Raw genomic sequence first — 27,912 nt, 5'->3', positions numbered from 1 at the left:
ACTTTTGAGTGGATTCCCAACCACTCTGGCAAGACGACAACATCCATCCAAATAAATAACTCATATTGAGAGACATTCTGAGATTTTTAACAACAAACATATTTAATCCCCCAAAATGAACATTTATAGCATGAACATTAACTAGCCTTGATTACAAATATGTCAACCATATTATTACTGTATAACTAAAACAAAATTCCCCCTCCAACTACGTAAATATCACCTAAGCCTTAAAAATGAGGTCTCAGATATCTGACTGAAACACGTGTTATAACTCTTGAGGGGGAAAAAATAATTAAAAAAAGATATAATATAAATGTCATCCGTACATTTGTTTTCTGTTCTGCCAATGACTGCAGAATTTGTGACAAAATTAAGTGCAACAGTTTTCTAAGGTGAAGTCTGTAGTATCACAATAAATATCTGTAGCAATGCAAGATGAAAACCTTCATTACAGTGTCATTCAAGGATGGACAGATCCTGTAAGGTCATCTGGTTCATTTCTCTGCCAGTCCTGGCTCGTTACCTGTTGCACATGTATTGGTGTCCTGAACAGGCTACTTTTGAATGATCCATGGTGTGGGTTTCCCCCACTCTGCTTGGCATACTGTTCAGTAGTTGAGTAAGTACATCTTAATCTTAGATTTTTTTTGTGCTGCTATCTGCTCTGAATTTTCTCCCTCAGTTTCATCTCAGTTTATACATTAACTTAGCCCCTTATTTTATTTAAATCAATCTCCCTTTTAAGTATGCAGACCCTTCAAAATGCTTATCATGTCCATTTTTTTCACTGAAAATATTCATTTAGCCAAGCAAAACATACTTATTTCTCTCCCTCCATTTTTGTTAACAAATCAGTCCCTTCAGCCTTTTAAAGATTTTGTTGCTCTTCTCTAAACTTACCTCAAGCTGCCCCACTTGTTGCAAAGGTGCTGAAAGTAAAACAGTACTCCAAATACAGTCACACGATCTTATACAAAAATTAATCTCTGCTTTTTTCAACACCTCTGTGGATGCAACCTAAACTCATTCTGGCTTTTAGAAAGTCTATACAGCATATTGCAGATTGGGGCCTGTTCTTCCTGTCAGAAGCATGCACAAATACTCTTCATATGAAAGAGAGTCTGGTGCACACAACTGACAGGATTATCAGACCCATGGTATCTCTCCTATCCCTTTTCAGCAATACTGCTTTCCAGGTTATTCCCTCACAATGAACACCTGTTTTGGATTACTGTCCCTCAAATGTTTTAGCTTGCATTTTCCATACTAAGTCTCATTTGTATTCTCCAACAGTGTGTCTAATTTCTTTAGATAACTGTTCTTTATTTTTCTGCCCTCACTTCTGTTTGTAATTCTTCCCAGTTTATCATCATCCACTAATGCCACTAGGGTGCTATTCACTTTCTCATAAAGTTCATCAATACAGACATTAAGTACGCCTAAAATGGCTAAACTTGTATCACTACATGCATATGTAAGCACTGATGTTATTCTTTTAGACCCTAAAACCGCAGTGACTCACCAAATGTATTCTACATACTTTCCTCTATTTTTGATTATGGTTCTTCATCCCATTTTTCATTCAGATGATTACCCATATACATAAATAATATGATAATGAACAATTTAGAGATGTATCTGAATTTTAGTAAAATATATAAAATACTAATACAGCTACAACTTTCCCTTCATCCACTAGGGCCTTGACTCTGCAAACAGATCTGGTGGGCAAGTCAGTCTTGTACTCATCCATACTCACTGATCTATGTGCAGATGCTGTTGCAGTATCAGATCCTAATTTTAAACACTAAACAAGAACAACAAAGACAATTTTGTAAAAAGTAGTTTTGTTTGGAAAATTCCAAGCTGCTTATTCCTGTTTCTTCAATATATGGTCCATTTTAATAAAAACAGTAGTTAGAACTCCCACAAATTTATCTAATTCTTCAGCTCATGCTTCTTTTTTGGAAATCAATACTATTATTCTATTTCTTAGTGGCACCTTAAAGATCAAATGACTTACAAATATCTTCATATTTTTGCACGTACCCTCTCTATTTCTTGTCAGTAACTATTTCATATGGTCCTGATTTTTAACTGCTCACACTTTTTCATCTTATTACATATATAATTTTAGGAAGTTCAGCATAATGGCCTTCTTTATAATAACTTTATTCCCCTTCTCATTTATAAACTGACCTGTTTTCTCTCTACTTCTACTTTCCATTGGCTCACCAATATTTACAAAAGCAAATTCTTCCTCACTTTTAACTAGCATTAACTCATTTCTGCTGCCTTTACCAGCTTACAACACACACCTGCTTCCTATCTTTCAGAAATTCTTTGCAGAATTCAGAATTAAACTTATGCTACCTGACACTTAAGCCTGTGATTCCTTTCACGTAAATTATCTTAATGCATATAAATATAATCTAAAAGCAAACTGATTTTTTATTCTCTTAGGCATACTCTCTTAGGCATACTTCATTTGCACATTTAAAGTCCCTCATTCCCAAAGAATAGATGAAGACCCATAAAAGAAATAAATGCATCGCTTATGCTTACGTGAGAACCAACAGAACCTTATACTAACATATGAGGTCACATCAAACCAATTTTTCGTAGGACTGTAACCCAACCAGCCATTAACATGAAAAACAGAATATATTTCATGTTAACTTCCCTTTCACCTGCTGTATGCTTACCAACTAACAGAAATGTAAAAGCATGCCTACATTACCAATATTCACATTTATTGCCCCATATTAAAATACTTTGATTAACATTATAAAATAATCTTTAGAGAAACATTTGGAAAATGCTTGACTAATTCACATCAGTTGAGATGAAACATCTAATTTGCACTACATTCAAGGGAATTACCTACAGAACTACACTAACGAGTACAGTCTATCAATGTTTATCGGCACTGTGGCTTTTGACTGCTCACTAAGAACCACAGTGCATAAATTACATCACCTGTCAGACAGCTCAAAGCAATGCAAGCACAAAGTTTGAATGGTTGAGACTTTCCCTATTACAGATAACTTTTTCCTGTGAGAGAAAAGAGGGCAGCGCAACAGAGAAGGGGTAGGTGAGATTTGCCTATCATATATTCAATTATCATCTATCTATAACCTATCAGAATTATATCAGCAATTTTTAAAACTCACACCTTTAATGAAGACTAACATACCAAAGAGATACAGCAAAACTCCACAGCAATCAAAAAGTTATTTAAACAAAAAAGAAGACACACCTCACAACTGCCTAGAAAAAAGATGACTGTTTTGCAGAACGTTCAGTCTGATTTAGCCAACAAGACTACTAACATCATAAAAATAATTCAACTTTCTAAACTTTTCCAAACAGGAATTTTAAGTCAAAATGACTGTGTTATTAGAGATAACATAGCAAAACAAGAAAGTGGTCCATGTAGTTTGAGATCTTATCTCAGCCAACATGGTATGCCAGATGTTTCATGGAAAGAAGCAACTTTCTATCACAGATCCAAATCTGCAAATGTATTCATGTAGGTGCGCACAACTGAATCCGTCTGAATTCAACAGGATTTCATCTGCCATGCAGGTCCCTCACTTTATAGGACAAGGATACAATGTATGATTGGGTAAAAATTAATATTCAAGTTAATAGGCCTCAATTTTTTTTGTCTTTGTTTGCAAAGTCATTACAACAGTGAGGCCAAGATTATAGTCATACTCGAGACTTGACTCTTAACAGGAACATTTTTTTTCCAAGGGTAACTGCTCAGCAGTTCACGAAAATCTAGTCCTATAAGAAACCTCAAGTTATGTTTTCCAACATAGATACACAAAATCCTTTTCAAAAAATTAATCATTAGAGCATTTTTTTCTCTTCCTATAACCAACCCCCCAACATACCTTCTATGTTAAAGCTAAATGAATGTTAATCTAGCAGATAAATAAGTATGCGTGTGTATGCATATATATATATATTAGAGAGACAGACAGACAGACAGACAGACTCATTACTGCATATGGAGGGAGGTGAGCTCAGCTAGGAAACATTTCACATCCAACATATACTGTATTAGAAGCAACAGTGAGTAAAGCAGTAATTCAAAAAAGCCCAACAACAACAAAAAAACAAACCAAACAATCTTGACAGTTTATTTCAGAATAGTCTGTGTAAATCACAAAGATTATAAAAAGCAGGCATTTTTAAAAGATTCATCTTAACTGCTTATTCACGTTATCTTTCTAAATTCCACATAAACTTTTAAAACTTTAAATTATTTGTATGTGACCATTTATACATGTTTTTAGCAATTGTATTTTTAATAATCTGTCAATACCAGCATGTTAACAATAAAAATAAAATTTCTGTAGGTTCAATTCAAAATTAAAAAATAGTATCTTATTTAAAAATAGATGATCATTATATGGCTAAATTACCATTATTCTAATCGTGTTAAGCATCACAACATATAAACACATTCAAAATGCATATGAAACACAAATGATGACCTTCTACTGCAGAAAATAGTAGAATATTTTTAAAATATGGAAATGAAGAAGAAAGGGTAAAATCCAAAAAACTACCATTTTGCAAATTACATGTAAAATCTAGTCAAGTTACAGACTACATGGTCCAACAAAAAAACTCAAAAAAAGCAAAAACCACTTTCTACAATCCAACATATCTTTCGCAATACTCTCCCAATACTACATATTACAGAAAGAAAATAAACAGAATCCTAAGACATTCTAAAGTGAGCTTCCCACTTCATTCCTGGGCCTACTAGCAATCATAAACTTTGCTAAAGCTACTAACTATGGTAATTTCTTTTCTTAGTCTGGATATTAAAGAAATCATATGTCATCACCAAAAAAGAAAAATTCAGTAACTACAGGTATCTGACTAAGGTTTTCCAGACTTCATTGTAACTCAATAACTGCTCTACAGTGCTGTGAACTCTACAGCTTCAAGCTGGAAGTCAATCTAGGACAACCAATAGAAAGTGCACCTGTACAATTACTGCATTTCCTATTTCAGAAGGCCAAACCTGAGACAGATAAAGCTTGTGTGTACTCAGATCACCAAAACACAAGTCCAAAAGCCCATACATCTTTTGTACATACTGCACATCTATTTTATCATTAACTGCAATGAAAAATACCACATAAACAATTCAGAAACATAAAACTGGATTCCTTAACCAATGTACATAAAGCTTCATTCTAAATTATTTGTACATAGCATCTAAAATATATACATCTAAAGTATATACAATATTTAATTTTAAAATCTTTCAAAGAATAATCACCAAAAGTTAATCAAAATTAATTTCTAAAAAAAAAATCTAGTAACTTAACAGTAACACACATAGTTATTTTAAATATTCAATATAAACTCCATGCTACATTAAAAAATAATCTGCATCACTTTAAGGAATGTAATCTTACTTTTAAAAATTGCAGAAACCTGGTATTTTTCCAGTAACAGAAAAAAAAATATTATTTAGCTCCTTGTACTCAAAAAACAAAAGTAATGTATGCTACTAATACCTGATAACAATATGATTTATCTAAAGCAGTCTGTCTTCCCATAGACGCATTTTCATTCAATGTCTAACCTCACAGAGTAGTAAACAAGTTTACCTATATGAACACATTTCACTGCTCCAAAATTAAACTAAGTTTCAGTAACTACATTAATATGATCTCCTAGTAACTGTCCTTTAGTACTGCCATTCTAAAATAATCAATAAAAATGGCTCTGACATATATTGTTTATATACTTGGGATCCCTTGAAAGTTTAAGGCTTACAAATGTAAAATACAAATATAACAATTGCAAAACAAAATTACTTTTAACTTATCACTGCACCAGACCAATAAGAAATTAGAAGTTCTTTCTGTTTTATCTTATTGCATTTTTTCAAGAGTAGGGGTATTTTTTTGTTGCACACATTAAAAAGCAAATATAATCCCATACTCAATAATACTACTGCAAGAGCATGATAGCACTTACCGCAAGTAATACTGTTTTAAAGCGAAGGCAGCGTTAGAACAACTTCTGGGAAAGTTAAACTCGTCTACAATTTCTCCCCACTGATTCTTCTCAGATACCTGTCAAAAACAACACACAGACCGAGATACACAACATACACATAAAAACGTCGTTGACGGTGAACATCATGAAGAAACACACGCTTCCATGAAGCAAATAAATAAATATAGAGAAAAAAAATGTATGTATATGGGATATAGGACTATATTTCTTATTGACAGTCGCTAGTATTTTTCCTTCAGGTATAATCCTGCTTCCCACAGGTACTAAAAACAAAACAAAACAACAAAAAAAAAAGTCGGGGGAACGGCCGGGAGGGTTGTATTGTTTTGGGGTTTGTTTGTTTTTGTTTTTACTGCCTGGACAATAACCAATCGGGAGTCCCTCTGTCGCCCCCTTTTAAATCCTACCGCGGTCCGTTAAAAACCCAAAGAAGTTTAAAAAAATGGGCGGAAGTCTCGGAGGGGGCGCCCCCTGGCCTCCGGGGTGCGGGGGCGCGGGGGAGCCGGCCCGACGCGGCCCCCCAAGACACATCCACAGACACAGAGAGGCCTTTCTTTTGAGGCCTACATTTCTGTCCCTAGCCTTGAAGCCTAAAGATGGCTATTTGATTACACACCGTCTTGGGTGCCCCTTTTGTTATTTTTCTCGAGGAAGGGCTCGGAGGGCAGCGCCTGGCCCCCCCCCCCGGCTGCGAGGATCATTTCCTAGCCCATGCTCCGTGCCGATTATCGATGTTAAACATGCCCGCTAATTTTGAGTTGCACTAAAACTGCACTCAGACTCTCTCCTCTCTGCCTGTGTGTGAGGGAGACGCACACAGAGCTGCAATCACAAGCGAAAGAAAACTGCCTCTGACGGACCCAAGCACTCCGCTCTCCCCTCGCCTTCCCGCGGGGAAGGGGGGCAGGGAAAGGGGCTCCGGAGGAGGCCGGGAGCACAGGCAGTGCATGCACTGTACCCCCACGGATCCCCCCTTCATCGCTCCGCCGACAAGGCCAAGCCACCAACCTGCCTGTCTGCTCGCTTCCTTCTTCCACCCCCCACCTTCTCTTACCGGCTTTAAATAGCACCGTTCCCGGCCACCCCAGCTCCCCCCGCCGCCCCCGGGGGTCAGAGGAGACTTTTGGGAAGAGGTTAGTGGGAGGGAAACCCAAATTAAAACTTCCACTCACCTTCCCAAATCCGCCTAAAGTGGTGACTCTGGTGTAGAGAGCGTGAAGATCCAGCTCCTTCCCACCCACCACAGGGATCTTCTTAAAAGGAGACCTGCCAAAGGAGATACACACAAAACACCACAACTTGTCAGCTCTGCCCCCTTTTCTCCCCTCGCTGGGGCTGCCGTGTCCTTCAGGGAAGGGGCTGGAAGTTGGATCTAGTCGGTTTAAAAGCCTCCCCCCCTCCCGTTCCATCTCCCCATTTTCCTCACCCTCTGCTGTGGTGAAACTGCCGCAGCTCGTCCAGGAAAGCGAGTCCCTTTCTCCGCTGGTCTGCTGGGTTTTTACCCGTCGAATTTGCCATTTTCGTATTAAAAAAGGTTTTCTTAAAAAAAAATCCAATTAAAAAAAAAAAAAAACGACCGACAACAACAACAACAATCCCCGGCTCCTCCTTGTCTTTAAGAGACCCAGGTGCCCGTGCTCGGCCGGGGATCAGCCATGGAGAGGGGCTTGTTTAAAAAAAAGTTTAAAAGGAATAAGGGAGCCCAGAGAGTGTGGTAATTGCGAGTCCTGTCTCCACACAACACACACGCAGAGAGGCAGGGAGGGAGAGGGGCACCTCTCAGTAATTCCTCCTCCTGCTGCTGCTGCCTCTCTCAGCACCACAAACCCAACCGATCCAGCCTGCACATGAGACTCAACATGGTGCTGCTGGATCACACAATGAATTGGGTTACTGTTGTGGTGGGGTGGGGGGGGAGCCGGAGTGAGGTATTGACAGTGTGTGTGTGTTACAGACGCGGCTCCATGCAGCCTCCCTCTCCCTCGCTCGCTCCCTCGCTCGCTCTCTCACACACACACACTGTACAGCTACGGCAGCAGCGGCGGCGGCGGTGGCGGCGGCAGCGGGATTCACTTCTCTTCTCTCTCAGACAAAAAGATCTGAGGCCGCCGTGCTTCTGCCTGGACGAGAGCGCAACACAGCGGACCCCAGAGGCTGGTCCCGGTACTGCGGAAGGCAGCTCTAAAGGCAAAAGCCAGCACAGCCCCAGCAAGCAGTTCCTGGCGGGGAACAATAGGCTCCTCTCGCCGCTAAGGGCTCATCTGCAATGTGCCGCAAACTTCACACAAAGCCGGGCGGAAAGAGAAAAGCGAGAAGGAGCGGAGGGAAGGGAAGGGAAGGGAAGAAACGGCTACTACCGGTTGTTCCAGGGTTAGGGGCAGGGGAAATGTTCCTTTCTTCCCCGGCTTTCAGAGGACGACTGCGCTCCCCTTACTCGCTTCGGGGCGGGGGGCGAAAAGGTGGATTTGGAGAGCTGAACCGAGTATTTTAATTGGACTAAATCAAACGCAGTGAGTTCAAGGGGAGGGAAAACAACAACTGAAGGGGGCACTGGTGGATTTTGACTTTTGAAAAACTTTGAGTCCCCCAGCCCGAGGTGTTTCAAAGGGCAGGAAATCTCCCCAGATCAGACAGGGGGTTAACTGCTGTGTTGGAAGGAGAGCAGCAACCCCTAATTTAAAGATGTGGAACATTTAAAACTTCCCGAAGAGGAACACGGAGTACTTTCCCAAGCGAAGGATGCTCTGGATAGGTATGCCAGCAGGAAATTGAATTCTGGCTTGCTCCATAAAATATATATATTTTTTGTTCTCTTGGAGATCTTGTGGCCTGTAATTAAAGAACCTTAGGACTGCCGTACTGAATCTAGGCCTTATATATGTTTCATTTTGTATATGTTTATATCAGTGAATGGAACATACGGCATAAAATTAAAGAAGGAGGAAGGACTTGTCCTTCCTCACCCTGAACGGGCACTTGCCAAAAGTGGCACTGCAGGCTGCTTTCCCCTTTGTACAATATTATAAATACTTGTAAATCACATGGATTCAACACACGAGAGCCCGGGAGAATACCTGCACTCCGACTGTGCTAGAATCCCACTCCATGCAGAGCAAACGGGAGCCAGGAAGGGCCTCTGCAGCATGTGGTGCCTACCGTCTAAAATTTGTTCCTCATGTAAAGCAAGTGGTGATCCAGGTGGGCATTTGTCCTTTCCTTACAAGCAAACAAGAGCTGCAGGTGAGCACTTGTTCCAGTTTAAGGGACTCCAGAGAAACATTTGCCCCTCACAACCAATACGCTGAAATCCAAGGCCATATCAGGCCTTCAGTTTTCTTTAAGCAGAACTCCTCATTAAAGTCAGTAAGGAGCTGTGTTTTAAAATCAATGGCACATTATGGCCCCAAGTGAGCACTTAAAGGAAAACTATAATTCCTTTCTACTCCATGTACTAACTTAGTTCAGGAAATAAAACATTTTTTCAAAAAAGATATTTTTCCTTTGACTTGAGTGCTGTTTCAGCTTGAATATAACCACAGAGACAGGGAGATATAGTAAGATGCTTGGTAAGATTTGCCTTCAGGTCACACTCATTGTGGGGGGGAGGAGGGAAAGAAATCCCTCAGTTTCAAATTAATACTCAGGCAGTATTGAAAGTCGCCCTCTCTGTGTGGATCGAGTGGTGGTGTGTGAATTTCAGTGCAAGAAATGCAGAGTGTCTGCTCATTATTGCATTAAGAGCCCTTTTCTTAAATTAGACGAGCAACAGATTCTGATCTGCAGCTCCTGTCTATGGCACTTTGAGTTTCTGCTATTTCAGCAGTAGCGTGTATAAGACTCCCAAAGCCAGGATAATATGAATGAGAGAGGTTTAAAACAAATAAGCGACTGAGGGTGCAAATCTCTCCTTCACACATACACAGCGAAGCCTGCCTTCACAAGAGGGCGGTGGTTTCAATCATGCCGTAAAATTACTTAAGAGCAGGGGGTGCCCCTGGGCGGGGGGCAGTTGGCGGAGGTGGGTCGCTCTCTTTGCCCGTTTGCCGTGCGGCAGGGGAACGGGAGGCAGAGGGGAGGATAGGCAAACTGCGTAGCAGGGCTAGGTGGGTTTCCATGCTAAGCACAGCAATTGCGCACGGTCCCTTACGTAACTGTCAGCTGGGGATTCCCTAGAGGGGGTCACTTTATTCAACCATTACACAGACCCCGGCCGCCGCTCCAGCGCGCCTGGGCTGCCGTTGCCGCCGCTACTGAGGCTGCGGCTCCAGCTAGCGCAGCGGCTCCTCACAAAATGGCGGCGCCCATGGAAGCGGCAGCCCCATTTTGTGCCCGGCAGAGCCTGTCAACAAAACGCCGACTTGGCCAAGGCTGAGGAACAGAAGGCGGCGGCTCGTTCGCATTACAGAGAGCGGAGGGAGGAGAGCGAAGGATTTCACCGCCCTCCCGCCGCCGAGAGGAGACTTTCTATAAAGTGTGCGCGTTGGGGGAGGGAGAAGAGGGAGGTGAGGGGGGGACGCGAGCAGCGAGCGAGTCAGAGGCTGCGTTATCCCAGTGCGGAGCTGCCGGTGCTCCGGCGCGGGGGGGAGGGGAAGGGAAGGCAGGCGGCCCTGGCGCTGCCCGCGCCGGCTTCGCGGCTCGCCGGGGCCCTGCTCGCTCGCCTCCGAGGGCCGCGGATGCTGTGGGAGCCGCCGGCGGCCGGGCCGCGGCGCGGCGGGCGGGGGAGCCAGGCGCTGCGTGGGGAAGAGGCGCTGTTGGCCGCGCTCGCCCTCCTGCGCAGCCCGGCAGACGGACCGTTTCTGCAGGACACTGGCGAACCTGTACTGAATGACAAGGCGATCTACCTCCTTGTGTAGCTAATTAGGTCACTGTCAGCACTTAATTACTGTTTGTTTCATTTTAGTGCGTGCCTTATGAATAAACCGGCTATTAGGCTGATGCTTCAAGTAACACTATCCAGCACCAAGGTACAAAATGTCTGTATCGGGCTCTAATCTTGTGATGCCAGCTTGATAATAATTACTGTTTTACCTTAACGATGTCTTGATTTTTATAGCTTGGTTCTTCAGCTTATAGCTGAAATAGTTGCAGATTCCCTATGATAAGATTATGAAGCTAATGTTTGTATTATACTGCTGGTTTTATTATTTTTATGTTGACAGGGGTTCCTCCCCCATTGGGGGTAGAGAAAGGACTAGTGAATTAAGACTTTTTTTCCCCCTAATTTATCAGACTTAATCAGCATGCATTTTAATGATTCTAAATAAAGGTGATGACATATTTATGGTAGAAGTGCTAATAATGATTTAATATACCAAAATTACAGTAATAAGTTATGAAATATCTCTTTTTATTGTATATTAAAGAGTCATAGATTAAATGTAGGTAAAAAGAATGAAAAAAATCTTGCTGTAAAAACATTTCGTTTATTGATCTCTGTATAGTATGTGTAATTGCAAATCGAATTCATTTAAAAAGTAAAATCTGTATGACTATAAACTGTTTATAAAGTTAAGATATACAATGGATTTTGTTGTGTAAGTGTTATGTGTGGAGTCAGCATTCTTGCAGACAGTGCAGATGCAGTAATTGAATTATCACTATTTGGTGCTTTAAAAAAAAAGGTATAACTGCATGAAAATAATTTTCTTTCCTAATAGCTGTATCTCTGTGTTGTAGTTTCATTTTTTCCCCTGAATCTTTAATATTAATTTTATACTTATTACCTATTTGTCCAACTGCTGCTATCCAGAGAGCAGGCCACAATTGCTCTTGTCAGTGTACCACCTCTGCTTTTGCTTTCTCATGGGTGAAATATTCTTGCTTATTTCCATTTTCATTTCTATTTGTTTCTCTTGAATTGTGGCAACATTACATTTTGATTAGAGTAACTAGTATCACTAGCTGAATGTGACTTACATTAAATAGTAAACTGTAAATCCTTGGAAACTGAAGTCAGTGTTATTTTGTGTGTGTGTGTGTTTTAGAAAATGCATTATTTTAAATGAGCTAAAGAAGAAAGTAAATACACTCTTTCTTAAGAATGCAGATAGTGTATAATTTAGGTGTAATCTGAAAATAAACACAAGAATAACAGGATGAGCACTTGATAGAGGAGAAGCAGTCAGGAACTTAGTGGTGAATTTTAGTGACATTCATCTGAACCTTTTTTAATAACAAACGTTAAAAGTGTTGGAGTTAGCTGCATATGTTGGGCTAAAGACTTCACTGTTTACACAGCTTGCTGTGACAAATGTACTCTTTAACAAGGGGCATTTACTCAGCAAGATATTAGTCCTACCTCTTTTTACTGAATAATAATTAAAAAATTTTTTATTACTCTTTAGTGTGCTAGCTGTTTTTAAAGAGGCTATTACTTGGTATTGATCATGAGTGGCTAGTCATCAATTCTGTAGTATTTAATCATAAATTAAACGTCTTGTATGTAAAAATGATAAACAGTACAGCAAAGGTGGCAAAGCAAATGTACACTTGCACACTTGTACAAAATTTCCCCTGCAGTTAGTGGAACTTACTACCATTGCAGGCTTGTTCTAGATAATCTCTTTGAAAAAATTGAAGAATGCTTTTACGTTGAAAATAACCAACTTTTTAAGATGTTGATTTAAATGACTTGTGACATTTCCCTCCTAAATTGCTTTGTGTTGTCTGCCTTCCTTATTTCAACTTACTTTTTTATTATTACTACTCAGGAGATAAAAACAGATGGAAAAATGGACTACATAAACACTTTTCTAAATAAGTAAATTGATTAAATGTTTTTTTTAAGTGTTACATGTAACTATTGTAATTATATTGTAGTTTTATAATACTGTTTTTTTTCACAAAGATCCAGCTGTTAGAATCAAGGAATTTTATGATCATCTAGGTTGTAAATTAAAGACACTTCAAAACTGAGGGTTTTTCAGTTGTGCAATGAAGTATGAAACACAAAGCAGGAAAACCCTAAATGCAACTGAAGGAGAAGTAAAAATAAATACGTAAATGCACTCCTACTTGATTTCAAAATTGCAGTGCTTTTGAAATCATAATTCTTTTATAGGTCCTGACATATGAGTTCTAAACACTTGGGGTTGACAGAACTTCAACAATAAGTTTAGAAAGACTATCAAATTCATATCTGTTTCTTACATTTAATCAGGCCAATAATACTTGCTTCATTTCCTAGGGTATCGTACCTGTAACACAAATCAGGGCCTGAATGGTGGAAGATATTTTGAGGTTCTGACAAGGATGGTCTGCAATGCAGTAAAAGTAATGGATGTCCTGATGACAAACTGGTGCAAGTTTTTTAAAAGGAAAGCATATTTGCAGTCAATAAATGACCTGACTGAAACATTAGTTTGTGATTACCTGTGTGTTTGTGTGATCTTGTAGATGTTACGCCTCTCCTGCCACTATAGCTGTACTTGTTCCCTGAAATAGCACAAGGGTGATTCATGTTTCTGGTTGAATGTGTGAAAGTTTGATTGAAATGCAAAACAGAGTTCTTTTGAATGTTAAAAAGGAACTGTGCTCAGAAATAGGGAAACTATCAGGTTAAATTTGGCTCAAACTTTAAAAGCTTTTGTAGAGTAAGAATGGTGGTATCACTGGGTGCCAAGAGGTCTAGTTACTTAAAGCAAAAACTGTAAACCTAATAACTTTTTCATAATATTTTTAGAAGTTTGATAAACTGCTCCTAGTATGAGAATTCTCAGTATTGCGGATCATCTACCAGAAATATTTGCTCATAATGTAGCCCTGTGTTGTCTTTGTATCTTTTACATTTAAGTGGCAGTCAAAGGTAGCTAAATGCAGAAATTTCTCTGGTGAGCGGTTGCCTTAGTTAACTTCTTATATTGGCATAAAAGAAAAGGGAAGTAGTTCATGCAACTGTAAGTGTGTGGACAGATGATACATATGACAATTTAAGCATTTCAATATAATATCTTTTGCAAAAGTCTCCTTATGGATTCTGTCTTACAGACTTGTGATAAACGAGCAGCGTTGCACTGAATGCTGTTCTATTGCCTGGATAAAAGGAAGTATCCATATTTTCAGATTAACTGAAAGAGGAAAAAAGCTCAAATTTACTGCATTGGTTAAATGCTGTTGGGACACCTCACTTGAAAATTGCACTTAAAACATTGGACTTGTGTTTAACTGCAGTAGCATCTAACAACTGAATAAAGCTAGTGAGAAACAGTTTTTGAGATTGTTTGCGTATAAAGAGCTATCAAATGTAGTCAAGTATCAGTTCCTGTTACTTGCAGTAACATGATAGTATTTGAAGCTCTTAGAGGAACCTATGAGTGTGTTTATGTCCAGGTACTATAAAAATGTTTTTTAGGCTGAGCTGCTGCTATCTCTGAATTTTGAATCTTGACATAAGGTGTGTCTTTACCCAGAATCTTGTTGCAAACAGAGGATAAACAAGGATGTTTAGGGAAAAAAAGTAAAAGAAATAGGGTGTATATGATCTTGTACATATCTTCCATAAGTTATTGGTCTTGGGCCTTCCGGAGCTTGTACCAGGATCACTATGTTTGAGAGCCACTAATGCACTGAGCTGGGAGAATGTCTGTGTCTGAGCTGAGATATACTAAGTACTGTTTAGAGGAGAGTGAACATAAAGTCCCTGAAACTTTCTAACCCCATACCAAGAGACAAAAGTGCAGTTTCAGAATATTAGAGCTAGCAGTGTTAAAACGTATTACATGAAATAGTCTACTTAGCTTTGTTCTTCTCTAACTTGCGCACAGAGCTGGGAAGCTATGCAAGCCAGGGAAAGGTTTCTTCTCTCTGTGAGATTCCCTTGCATGTATCCAAGAACAGTACAGAAGCTGGAAGAATTCCTTCAGTCCTGGTGAAGAAGGAGAAAGGAGGATGAAAGAAAATGTGGGCCCAGGCAAGAGAATGAGGAAAAAGTTTCTGATAAAGTTTTAAGTGGGGCAGACATCTCTAAGGGGCTCTCAACAGTGTACTGGGTGGCTTCCACTTCAGATATAACTGCTTAGGTGCAGTTAATGCACAATTTATGTTTCCATCTTTTGCTGATTCAGTAATATAGTACTGCAGTTATTCACACTTGATTTGTATTCTTAAGGCTTTCTTTATAGTTTTAGATACTTTATTTTAGATACTTGAACACAAATTTCCAGTGACCTAAGTCATGTGCTGCACAGGGAGCTGCTTGTAGTATACGACCCCGTGCAAATAGTAGTGCTGGGTATGTTTTTTGGTACCCCTGAGCTTGCAGTATGGTCTCTCTGAATGAAACTTCTTTCCGTGTCATTTTATCTTTGATCAAGTTACTGTAATGTTAGTTTACAAAGTCAAGATGGATTTTTTTTTTTTTAATGCTGCAAGTTTAGCTAGGTTTATAAGACAATAAAAATGAAGTAAGCCTGTCTGTGAATGAGCACCTTAGAATATCGTGTTTGATCTGCTACCTGCATTTTAATAAGCCTGGGCTCATTCTTCGTTGCTTTAACTCTAAGTGAAATAATGTGGGTCATAGTTTTTCCTTCGAGATGTTGCCAAGCTATTACAGGGCCCCCATTGCGTTCCTTTGGAATTAGTTGTGCTTAGCATGTATGAAAATGGAGCTGTATGTCCTTAATCCAGGTGTTTGTGTCACATTTGCAATACTATACAAAAATTATAGTACATATTTGATAATGCAAGTTTCCACGTTGTTTAAGTATTGTGCTAAGGAATCCTGTCCTTTGGCCAAAATATGCTAGTTAAGCTTTCAGAGAGGGTTTCTTATTATCATTTTTAAATTTTGGGTAACTGTGGCTGGAGCCAAATTCATATCAGGATCAATTTCTTTATTTCTAGAAGAAATTATTTAGATGTTGGATTTTTTTCATTTATCAATAATCTCTTGAGTTTAAATAAAAGTCCAATAGTCTCTATCTGCAATTGAATATTAAAATTATATATAATTATGTTACCAAAGGCCATCGGTGACAATTACATACAAGCAATGTCAAAAATATTAAGATTGAAAAATTCAGTGCTCATTACTTAAGGACTTTCCATCTGCTTGACATCATGCATGTGTATTACGATAGTCCAATTATATGGTCACACACTCCCCCCTTCCCCCCCACACCACTGGATCCTTCATTCAGTTTGAGATGGCTGCTGCTCACTGAATTAAAAAAAGAAGAAGAGGACATGCCTGTTTATCTGCATGATGTTAAATCTTGATCTGAATACAGAATGTGTGCATTTCCTTACAGGCTTTTATAGAATAATCATTAGGAGAGTATCTGAATGCTTCACATATATTAATGAGTTCTCAACACTCTGAAATAGCATTATCATCACTTTAAAATTGAGAAAGCTGAGGCACAGAGGCATTCAATACAAAAATAGCTGCTAACTTTGGGTGCTCTTCATTTAATTGGATATAATGGATGTAATTTACAGGTTATTCAAGAGTAAGTTCAGAAATGGAGGTGCTAGCCATAACTTTAGAGCCACGTTAAATTAAGGCGTAAGCTTCCTGTTTAACTTGTGCATTTCTGTTGCCCTGCCTGCAATATTAGGGTTTTCCTATTGCAAGACTGCTGTGATGTTCTGTTCTTTGAAATCCTTGAAGTGCTCAGAAGCTGCAGTGGTGGAAGCAATATAAATATTCTAGATAGTGCTTGTTATTTCTGATTGTAGTTTCCAGAGGCTCAAATTTGGAATTTGGAGAATGAGAAGCACTTCCTTAGACGGCACCAATTAGATGCAAGAGACTTGCTGCTCTGAGTAAATCCCTGAAAAAAAACAAGGATAGAATCTGGGTATACATTAGCATTAGATATACATATAGCATTAATTTCCTTTACCATCCATCCCAACATCACTCTTTCTTCCCCTCCCCCACGAGGTCTACATTTTGCCTTCTTGGTGTTGTAGGTAGACATCCATCCTTTCCACTGCCTGGGTGCCAGAAGAGGGAGCACTGAGAACAGCGGAGCCCCAGCCTTAATTCCTGTCCCCACTGCAGCCTCAGATAGGAGTGATATTGCTCAGGTGTTACAGGACCTCCCTGCAGCATTGCTTAATGCCACCTAATTTTTAGAAAACTTAGCTTCTGGCTTCTTTAAAAGTTTGTTTTGTCTTGTTTTTCTTTTTTCTTTTTGCTCTGCATGTGCAGAATGAGATTCAAAAGCTTATTGCTTTATCTTGATGTTCAGTAGGAAAACTGCCCAGAAGGTATATCCCTGATTCAAAATATACTCTCCCACTAAATTTCAAATTCTAGCTTCAAAGTGAAGAAATCGTAGGCTCTTTCAAGTACATTAAGAAGGTTTTTCTTGTACTTGAGTAAAAATGAGATTTTTTTTCTTCCAGTTTCGTTCTTACATTCACCTGATCCCTTTTTGTTGAAAATTTCTTTTGAAAACATCCGCTTGAGGCAGACATCTGGCCTGGAAAACATCATCCCAAATAGTTGAAAGTTCAGAAAAACATCTCTAGTTGTTTCTTATAATAAGGTGTCTTCAAATCTGAAGTCCTATGAAAGTTCAATCCTGAAAGTATATTTTAGTAGCTATTTTGCTCCATTTGCGTTTATAGTCGCTGTATACAATCTGTAACGTGATTGCAACATATCTGTAAGCTGCACTGAAGTATGGGAATTTAGCTATTCTGTACATCTCCCTGTTCTTTTGTCTTCTGCTATTTCTATCATCCTCCTCCTAATGCTACACAGAAGCAGACACAGATTGCAATTGAGTGATTTAGACTGATATGCACAGCTCATCCCAACATAATACTAATTGCTCAGAAGAACACATCTGTTTGTATAGTCAGTACATAAAAGGAGTATAGCAAGTGCTGTACCTGTAATCAAAGTAGTAAAATATTCTTTACACCAGTGATTTTTGTGGTGTCTTCTTCAAATGGGCTTAGGGCTATGAGCAGCTGAAGCAACTGTGTAGTGTTAAGGTAGGTTAAATGGACTGGCTGAACTCATGTGTCTGAGGTGTATCCCTTTGCTACGCAGAGCTGTGATCATTACGTTCAGTGTTGCCTATGGTATTGCTCTTCTAGATGAGAGTTACAAAGCAGAGGATGAGGCACTTGGGGGTGGAACAGTCCTCGGTTCAACTGCAGTTACAGCATCTCACTTCAGACCACCTGGAACAGTTTGATCAGCTAACTGGATGTCCTGGAAAAACTCTCAAATGACTTCAGTTCGATGTTCTCTGCTCAAGGGGTTCTGGTGGTTTCACAGCTAACAAAGGCTTGTTGTAGTAAGTACTACCTGCTATCTCCTTTTTTTTGTTTGTTTAATTGTTTAATTTAAAGGAAGGATTGTCTGATGAATGAGCGTAATGTTAAGAGGATTTCGTCCTCATTGTGGTGCTACTGACTTCAGTTAGGTGTGAAAGCCATAGAAAAGCTTTACACAGCAGTTTGCTTTATTTGTCCTTATCCTGTCCCCATCCCGTTCTCACAAAATATTCAGTACGTGTCTTGTGGCAATGCAATTAGACCACACAAAGGGCTACCCCATGGTCGCATGGCTCTTGTTATGTAAAAATGAAAACATGGCTGAGGGGGGAGGGAAAGCTTTCCAGTTCCTTTAATATGGTCTTCATAAACACAGTTACTATGAAATTAAAAGTTTTACGGTTTAAAGTTAGTAACACTGTTCTATAAAAATTCTCTATTAAGTATTCCATTAGGTATTTGGGTGTTCGACTGAAAAGTTGTTATTGTGAAGGCTCACCAAAAACCTACTTTTTGGTGCTGTTTGGTCCTGGGGAAGAGGCAGAAAGGAAGGCTGTCCTGTTTGTTTTTGCTGGTTTCAATGACAAGTTGCATGAAGCACCCAGTGGCAATGGCCAGGCTGTTCTGCATCACTGCAGTGGTTCAGTGCCAGCTGGAGGGAAACAGAGGCAGTTTTCAAATAAGTGCTTGAAGCAGCTTCAGCATTCTTCAAGATCTTTTCACAGAAAGCAAGGGGATGTGATGTTTGCAGATTTTTGAAGGAAAAAATGTCAGTTTTTCGGCTGGCCTTTTAGGTAGTTCAAGAAATCTTTCCCTGACAAAACACCGTTAAAAAAGATACTGTGTAGTCACTCGCCTTCTAAAAATCTGTCATGCATACTTCAAAGTCACAGCTCTCCATGCCACCATTTCTGTTCGGGTGTCTTGAAAATGGGTTGTCCTGGCTGATGAAGGAGGTTCTTTACTGTTACACTGGCCAAAGAGGAAACTTAAAGTACTGCTCACTGGCTATTAGGAACACGTACAAAAATTAGCAAATGCAAAGCCACCAGTAACAAAACTTACTTTGGTTTAATTTATTATTGCTTTGATAAAGCCAGCTGATCTTAAATAGGGATAGCAACACATACTATAAACTTTAAAAACACAGCTTTGTAACATGCAAGTAAAGTTATTGGAAGTTTTATCTCTAACATTGGGAAAGGAGGTAGTAAGTAGGCAGGTGCATGTGCCTGGGTGTGACAAGAGAACAGGGCAATGCAGGCCAGCTATCTAGGGTGGCACATTTTGAGTGCAAACTATCAAATGCAGCACTGCGCAGGCCTTGCTGAGCACACCATTCTCTGTGCTGGTGCCCTCCGCATGTCAGTAAGGCAACAGGAGCTCTTTAAGTCGCAGCTCCTGTAGCTTTTTCCTGGACCTGAACTCAAGTTCCTAAAAGGGGTTTGTGTCTACATGTAAGGCTGTTGGAACTGGAGTCCAGCACTCAAGTGGTAGTGCTTGGAAAATGTTGGATCATCTCTCAAAACCGGAGTCCTGGTATTCTGTGTAATACCTTGTGAATGATAAAAGTAGTCAAGACTCGAGCACTGAGAAATAGGTCTCTTTATCGTGCTTTGGTCTTGTGAAAGTTAATTGGATAAAGCTGCTGCCAATTCACTACTCAAAGGTAGTAGGTGAAGATACTTGCAAAGAAACCAGTTGAATTTATATTCTACAAGTGTTGCCAATTAATTTTTTTCTAAGGTTTAGGTATTTTAAAATATTTCATATTTTGACTTCTTTAGAAAGGACTTTTCAGCTTTTTCTGTGGGATGGAAGAAAGAAGTGGATTGTTAATACTAAAATACAATCTTTTGTCTGACTAGACTTAAATATAAGATATACATTTGTAGTGTTTGATCTCAGAATGTATACATCCTAAACAGTCTCTTTACATTCCTTGATGCATCATTTATGCAAGAAATAAGGGTGTGTGGAGAAGAGATGGGAGAATTGTAAGAAGCTGATACTTGCATTCTTCCTTCACATTTTAGCCACTTCTTAAAAGTGCACTGCAATTTCGGTACAACTTACCAGTGATTTGCACAGTGTTATATTGTTTAAAAACACGTTATCATTTGCCGTGGTTATTTAACTTACAGGCATGAACAATAAATAAAGTTTTGTTGTTTGAACTTCTGCCTGCTTAATTGTAATGAAAGGAAAAGCAGGAGCTATGCAAACATTTTATTAAAATATAAAAATAGAGCCAGCAATTTATACAATCTACTGAAATGACATCTCATTAAACACAAACTAGCTACCACAGGAAGTAGCTCTTGAATTGTCTCTGCCAAATTATGTGTTAACTTAAGATTCTGCTTACCCCAAACCATAAAATTAATTGGGAACAAAATATTCCATGCAGTTTAGGAGCCCCTTAAACCTTTTGAATGGGGAAGGAAAATGTAACAGACAGCTCCAAGTTCTATTACTGGACAAGTTTTGAGGTAAAAGCTTCTCAAAAATTTCCTTAAAATCTGGAAGATAATATAACTTAGGAGGCAATTGTTGCATGAGATCACCCCTTGAGTCACAAACATGTACACATTCAGTATCCATATCTCCCCTTGACCAATGTGGGTCTTGGGGTGCTGTCTAGTTCTAGGAACAGCCAAGATTTCAGACAAATCCCTGATGTTGAAAACCTGCAGGTAAATAATTTACATAATAACATCACTGATCTAATATAATAGTTGACTTGCCAAACTAGTTACCCGTGAATTGGTAATAGTCTGAGTAGCTAGTTTCCGAGCAGCAATAATATTTTGATTCTGCAGCAGAATGGATTTTTACAGTTATGCACTAACTGTCTGGAACTCATTTCTTCAGATGCAAAGCTTTGGAGCCAGTGCTCATGATTAGTTATTAGCAAATAGCTTTACAATTAATTTAATAAAGCTTAAATTGGTGCTGCTTCCAAAAATGAGGATATCATCCACCTTCATCTTCTTCTTCCTTCATGTTGGCATTAGCATTCAAGCAGCTCCACCGCAACCTTGATCAAGACCAATCCAGCTGAAAATTTACAGGGCAAAAAAGTTACCTTTTAAATGGAATTGTTACCTAACAAGATTCACTGTGTGAAGGGTAGTGTCAGTGCAAGAGAAGGTGGAAAAAAACGGTGTGGGAAAGGCAGGGCTCCCTCTTTACCAGATTAAACTGAGCACAGAGCTATGGTCAGTGTGTCAGCCTGTATCTGCATTGTGATGTAGCACTAGCGCTCATACTCCAGAGCACTCACAGCACGACATGAACTGCAGATGTCTAGATCTGCAATGTCTGATTCTCTGTTACTACCTATCTCTATGGTCACAGGTCTGTGTACCTCCTAGAAGCTCATCCATCACCTTTTTGTAAAATGAAACAGCTGATTTACAGATTTTTGAATAAATCAATTTTGCTCTTAAAAGTGTTTCTCTTAAAAATCTTAGCTACTTTACTAACCTGGAAGTAACCAGGAGTTTCCTATTCTGGAAGACAGAACTAATCAAGGCACACATTCCTCACCATATATAATTTGAATCCATTTAACTGTTTGGCAGCATGAACTACAGTTTCTGAGACTGAAGGTAAATAAATAAGGTCAGAAGTCTTCAGTGGAATTACCCATGGTTATATCATCTGAGAATACATATAAGAAACTTTTAACACCAAGCTGTTAAGAAATGAGGGCCTGAATTTACTTAATTAGAGCTGCAATTGTAAAAATTATGACCTCAAATTTGCAATAGCGATGGTATTGATTCGGTGTGAAGTAACTAAAGACATTTCTCTTTCTAGATTTCTTAATATCTTCATACCATACAGGTTGTATTTTCTATTGGCTTATAGTCATTTGTGGTGATTTTTTGCTGTCTCTTTATTAATCTGTCTGTAGGAATTAAGAAGTCAGTTTTCCAAATGAAAATGAAATGAAAAGAAGAGGGCTTGGGAATTCAAACTTTATCACCGTATTAGAATGGTGAAAAGAAAAGTATGTTTTGCAGTCTGGTGGATAGGATAAGTCTTTATGCTGTTGGACTTTGAAGGAGTTGGAGCATAGCTCTGTGTAGGTCATATACACTGCAAATAACCAAATGGTGTAGCCAAAGAATTTGTGTTAATCCTCTATATGCAGTTAAATGTTAATCTCAAATACATATGTTTTTTCAGATGCACTTCAGTGTTTCCACTGCTTCTGTTGGCTTTTTGCTCAGCTCATTTTTTTTTTCCATTATATTCCCCTCTGCTTAATGTTCTTTCACTTCATGTTCTTGTTTAGAAGAAGAGAGACTGCAACTCTTGTCATTCCATTTTCCTTTACTTCTCCCTGTCCATGGAAGCCACAATTGCTGCCATGCTCAGCTGTGAAAGTCTCCAAGGCCAATGTTTTATTCCTTTTCCACCTTCTAAGGCTCCTCCTTTCGGATAACAACAGCAGGACAAAGCACCGTCCCTTTTGTGCACTCTGATTAGGAAGTCCAAGAAACCTCAAATCAAGCAATTAGGTGCTTCTACTGTTTCTGTCCTTGTGGCTATTTAAAAGGAGAAGAGGAAAGAGAGGTGTTGGGTCTTCTGCTAAATTTTTCCTTTGGTTCAGTTTGCCCAGTTGTCACAGGCATTTTAAAGGGGTGCACCTGGCTGAAAAGTTAACTGTGCTTTTTTTCTTTTTCAGGGCAGATGGGGTACAACTGTCGTGGTATTTAAAGAAAACAGAAATAGAAAACTAACTTTCATTTTAAATGTAGCATGTCCTTATGGGATGGACATATACTATACAGAAATTAGGTAGAAAAAGTATTTTGGCTATGAAAACCTGCCCTATTATGTTTTCCTTCTCTTGCCAGCTTTCAGCCTGTATACCACAGAACGCTGCACTGCTACTGAAGACCTAAAATTTGAAGTCTGTGGTCCTCAGGGTTGGAGGGAAGTTGAACCTAAAGAGAAGCTGCCATGTTTGCTGGATATGTTAAAGACTGGGCTTTGGAGTTTTTCTCAGTCATTAAGAATCACAAGAAAGGAACATGGGACATCTATATGTAAATGTGTATACATATACATTTCTATTTTTCTATAAAATTTCTATGCATAAGTTTTAAGATATATACATATATGAAATGAATTTCACATCTAAAGCAGTGCAAATGCAGGATGTTGCTGGAGTGGCTGTCCTTTCCCTACCTCTTCATACAGATGAGAGAAAAGACCCATACCAGAGACTTGTTTGGTAAAATTACTGTTTTCAATGAACATATACTGGTTAAAATTGAATTTCAGCACTGCGTTGTCTCCCCTTGACTCTCAGTACTGCTGTCTTCCTGTAGACCCATGGGTTTTAATTTCTGGTAAGCCTCAGCCTTTGTTTCTGACACATTTTAGCTTTTACAGCTCCTGCTTCCTCTACTTCTCTGCAACCCTTTGGAGCTGGAGCTACAACATGTCAGTTTGGAGCTTAAGGATTCCCCCAGAAGTACAGAGGGAAGAGTGAAATTGAAATTTACCCTAAATTATGATTTTTATAGTCTAAATGGTAAACGTAAGCAACTGAAAGTTAAGTGTAGACTTTACCTGCTCATTTTCAATTAGAAAGCTTCCCCTGCCATGTCAGTCCTATCAAGCCTATGCCACACTTTAGAGAAGCAAGAGGAGAGGGAGCTCTTAACAGCTCACAGTGGAAGTCTCATTGATGGAAAGGAGTTGGGCTGGGAGCCCAAGTTAATCCAACAACATCAGTCTACCACCTCCACTGTCTTCCTTCAGCAGCTAGAGATCTGACCTCTGCAGAACAACCCTGCTGTGTACCAGCAAAGCCCAACTCCTCCTCATGTGTTACAGTCCCAGCACAGGAGTGGCACTTGCATTGCTTGAAAGCTTTGGGAGGCTCCAGCATGGCAAGTCAAATGCCTCTGCGTATGAAGTAAGAAGATATGGCATGCAGGTTACACTTTGGGACAGGCTCAGAGTAGTCAAAATGAACTAAGTTCATGTTCTTCAGTGTAGAACGTTATTTACCACAATAAAAAATTATAAAAGCAAAAATCTGTGTTTATTATGTGAGCTAGAGGAGTGGATATGGGAAGTCAGGAATGGAAATAAAAAAACAAAATAACTTGATTATCCCTCTTTTAAAAAGTAAAATTTCCAGATTTTAGCTACAAAGACAAAGTTCACAGTCTTCCAGCCCAGCTGCCGTACTTTTCTGGGAATTGAGAAACACTATATAAATAACTTGGTGTTATAATTGAATTTCTCTTTCATTCAACTTCAGTTTCCATTTAAAACAGCTCCCAGTTCAGCATTTCATGTAAAATCAAAGAAGCCAGGTGCTTCAGAATTGCTGTGGCTGAACTGGAAAGAGAATATCTTTTTTTTTTCTATTAAATGTAATCAGTGATGCCTCAGAAGCAGCTGACATCCTTTAAAGTTTTTTATTTCAGTTAAAATGATAAAAATACCTTCAATTTTCTTATCTCTAATAATTTCTTAAACTTTTGTCTGTTTACAATTTAAAAAAAAAATTCAGAAACAGCTAATTAGTGTATATAGAGACACGTAATTCTTTAACTGATACCATGCTCTTTTTTTTCGCATGTGTTATCTTCCTATTCAGGTTGAACCTGCCTATAATCTAAAAATATGTCTTAACTTTATGTCTCTGAAATCCTCATTAACATTACAGGATTATTTGTGTATAAAGTTGTGCATGCAGATAATTGAAGTAGCATGGCTTAAGAATGCAAACACCTCCCGGTAGAGTCTGTACTTGTTATTTGTGGAATATATGATGCTTAATACAATATGACATTCTGATTGGGGGATCTAAGTGCTCCTGCAATATTTTTTTTTTGGGGGGGGGGGGATTTACAACTAAGGTTAGTGGTTAAATGAAGTTTGAAGGAAGTTGTAGCATCTGGGCTTAAAGTGGTTAAAGAGGTTAAGGAGAAAAAAACAATTTTAAAATGGCCTTTCTCATGAACCTGGCTGTGTTTTTCGGTGGTAGAGGGCCGTACAGAGACTGTATTCCCACTTCTTGCTTCAAAGCCCAAATTTGGTATCCTTTAACATTCGCAGTGTAATATTTGTGAATGAAGAGAGCAAAGGGAACATTCTGCACTTGAAAAGCAACCCAGTTTCCGAAGGAATAAGAATGCTAGTCTGAAGGAAAAGAAAAATCTGAACCTAAATGAAAAAGTGAACCTGAGGTCTATACAGTATCCAACTTGTAGGTGAAGAACTTTAAATATGCTATTCTGCCCCCAAAATTCTTGAAGCTTGGCTGTAATGCTTGAAAAAGCTTTCTAAAGTAGTCAGTCAGTCAGTAGGAAAATCCACAGTTTTAAGTTAGGTGTCTAATCTACCTTGTACCCAGGGACAGGATAATTGTCATGGAATAGGAACTGCGAAAGTCAGGAGTGAGTGGGACAGCTTAATCTAGCTACAAAGGACTTTTGCAAAAGAGGGTCTTGGAGCTGTATAAAGCTATCAGCTGGTGCCTATTTTACTTGGGATTTACAGCCTAGAATGCTGTCCTGATTGGTGTCTATGTCCTTTCATTTAAGATATGACAAGGAGTCATGGATTTTTTAAGAAAGATAACAGGAGGAAGAGCTGTCATCCTCCTGTTTCTAATAAATCACCTGGGAAGTTACAGCCTTCACCAAAGAAAACCCAGATTCTATTTTAAGTGATAGACTACATCTATATTCACTTTGTAGGATGTATGCAGGCCTGTTACTCACGATCAGAGAATTTTTCCCCTTTTGCATAGGATATAAGGCAGGGAGTGCCTCACACCAGTTTCTCTCAGTGACACTGCTGAGATGGAGTGGACTGTTACAGTGAATTTCAGATAGGTAGTAAGTTGTTTTCTGTTTATTAAACACTGAAGATATGTATGTGCTTCTACAGGGCTTCTCCAAAGACTGCTTTTCACTCAGCACAGCTTATAAGGGCTGGCTCCTATCCTCTCCTGTGCAAATGAGGAGCCTTAACTGCCTTAGAAGATGATATATTTCTGATAAATGCTCAGACTGTCATTATTTTAGAGCAAGGAAAGATCAGGAGCTTGAACAGCAGAATTACAAACTCAGAAGGTTATGAAGATATTATTAGATTTAGAAGCCTATGGCCACAGTACACTATAGGCAGGACCTGTGCACTGGCAAAAGCCTTCATCACTGAATCAATTAGAGGCCATTCTAAAAAGTCTTCCCTAGGGGAAGCAACTCACACTCTCACTATATGAAGACTTCTTGGGCACATGAGATTACCAGAGAGGCACACTGGGGAGTGAAATATGGCACCAGTTGGTCATCTCATGTACTGGTTCACCTGATAAAAGTAGTTTAAAATCCTGAGAGAAGCAAGCAAAACAAATAGAAGAATTGCAACTCTGAACTTCTGGAGAGCAGATTTTGGCTTGTTCAGGAATCTGGTTGGCAGGATCCCATGGGAGACTGCCCTGGAGGGCAAGGAGTTCTAGGACAGGTTATTGATCTTCAGGACAGCCTCCTCAAAGCACAGAAATGATCCATTCCAAATCGCAGAAAGTTGAGCAAAGTGGCAGAAGGCCAGAATGGATGAACAGGAAAGTCTTGACTGAGCTCAGACAGAAAAGCAAAGTACACCGAAGGTGGAAACAGGGACAGGCTGGCTGGGTGGAATATAGAGACATTGTCCGAGTCTACAGGGAGGGAACTGGGAAAGCCAAAGCTCAGCTGGTAGCAAGGGCAGTTGAAACTAGTGAAAGGCATAAAATGTGGGTCGAGTGCTTAATTTGGCAGTGGACTTAGTGACAAAAAGCATGGAAAAGGATGACGTACTCAATGCCTTTTTCTGCCTTTTTTTTTTTTTTTTAAACTGGTAAGCTTTGCACCCAGACCTGAGGCTAATAGCAGAGTCTGTGGGAGTGAAGCAGTGCCCATAGCAGAGAAAGATTGTGCATTTAAGCGTTTTGAACATACACAAGTCCATGGGACCAAATGGGATTCATCTAAGGGTGTTAAGGAAGCTGGTCTTTGTCATTGTGAGGCTGCTGTCCATCAGCTTTGACATGGTGACTGGGGAAGTCCCTGAAATCTGGAGAAGGACAAATGTCATAACCATCTTCAAGAAGGGCAAGAAAGAAGATCCAGGGAACTGGAGGCTTATCAGCCTAACCTCAGTTTCTTGGAATATTATGGAGCAGATCCTCCTGGAAGCTACTTCTGAGCACATGAGGGCAAGAAGGTGATTAGAAACAGGCAGCATAGATTTGCCAAGAGCAAACTGTCCCTGACCAAGCTGATTGACTTCTAGGATAAGATGACTGGCTCTATGGACAAGGGTAGAGTAGTGGATATTATTTACCTTGATTTTAGCAACACCTTTGCCAGGGTCTTTGACAGTATCTTTATAGATGAGATATGGACAGGGTAAGTGGGTGATAAGGTGGAGGGAAAATTGGCTGGACTGCCAGTATCAAAGGGTTGTGATCTGCAGTACAAAGTCCAAGTGACAGCTGGTTGCTGGTGGAGATCCCCCTCAGGGATTGATTCTGAGGCCAGTACTGTTTAATATCTTCACTGTTAATGATCTGGACTATGGGAC

At 39.4% G+C, this 27,912-nt stretch overlaps 1 protein-coding gene across 1 annotated transcript in view; it reads right to left on the bottom strand.

Annotated features, from left to right (window-relative positions):
* ARID2 (AT-rich interaction domain 2) overlaps positions 1-8,053 on the bottom strand; it is a 109,045-nt gene extending 100,992 nt beyond the window's left edge. The window contains exons 1-3 of the mRNA XM_026072418.1: positions 7,487-8,053; positions 7,233-7,326; positions 6,019-6,116 (exon numbers count right to left, since the gene is read on the bottom strand). Coding sequence (XP_025928203.1) covers positions 6,019-6,116; positions 7,233-7,326; positions 7,487-7,578 — 284 coding nt within the window. The 5' untranslated portion in view covers positions 7,579-8,053. The remainder of the gene's footprint in view (positions 1-6,018; positions 6,117-7,232; positions 7,327-7,486) is intronic.
* Positions 8,054-27,912: the final 19,859 nt, after the last annotated feature.

Source organism: Apteryx rowi, unplaced genomic scaffold (genome assembly GCF_003343035.1).
Source record: "Apteryx rowi isolate R43461 unplaced genomic scaffold, aptRow1 scaffold_341, whole genome shotgun sequence".
NCBI lineage: Eukaryota > Metazoa > Chordata > Aves > Apterygiformes > Apterygidae > Apteryx > Apteryx rowi.
This window is presented reverse-complemented; position numbering and strand designations above follow the sequence as displayed.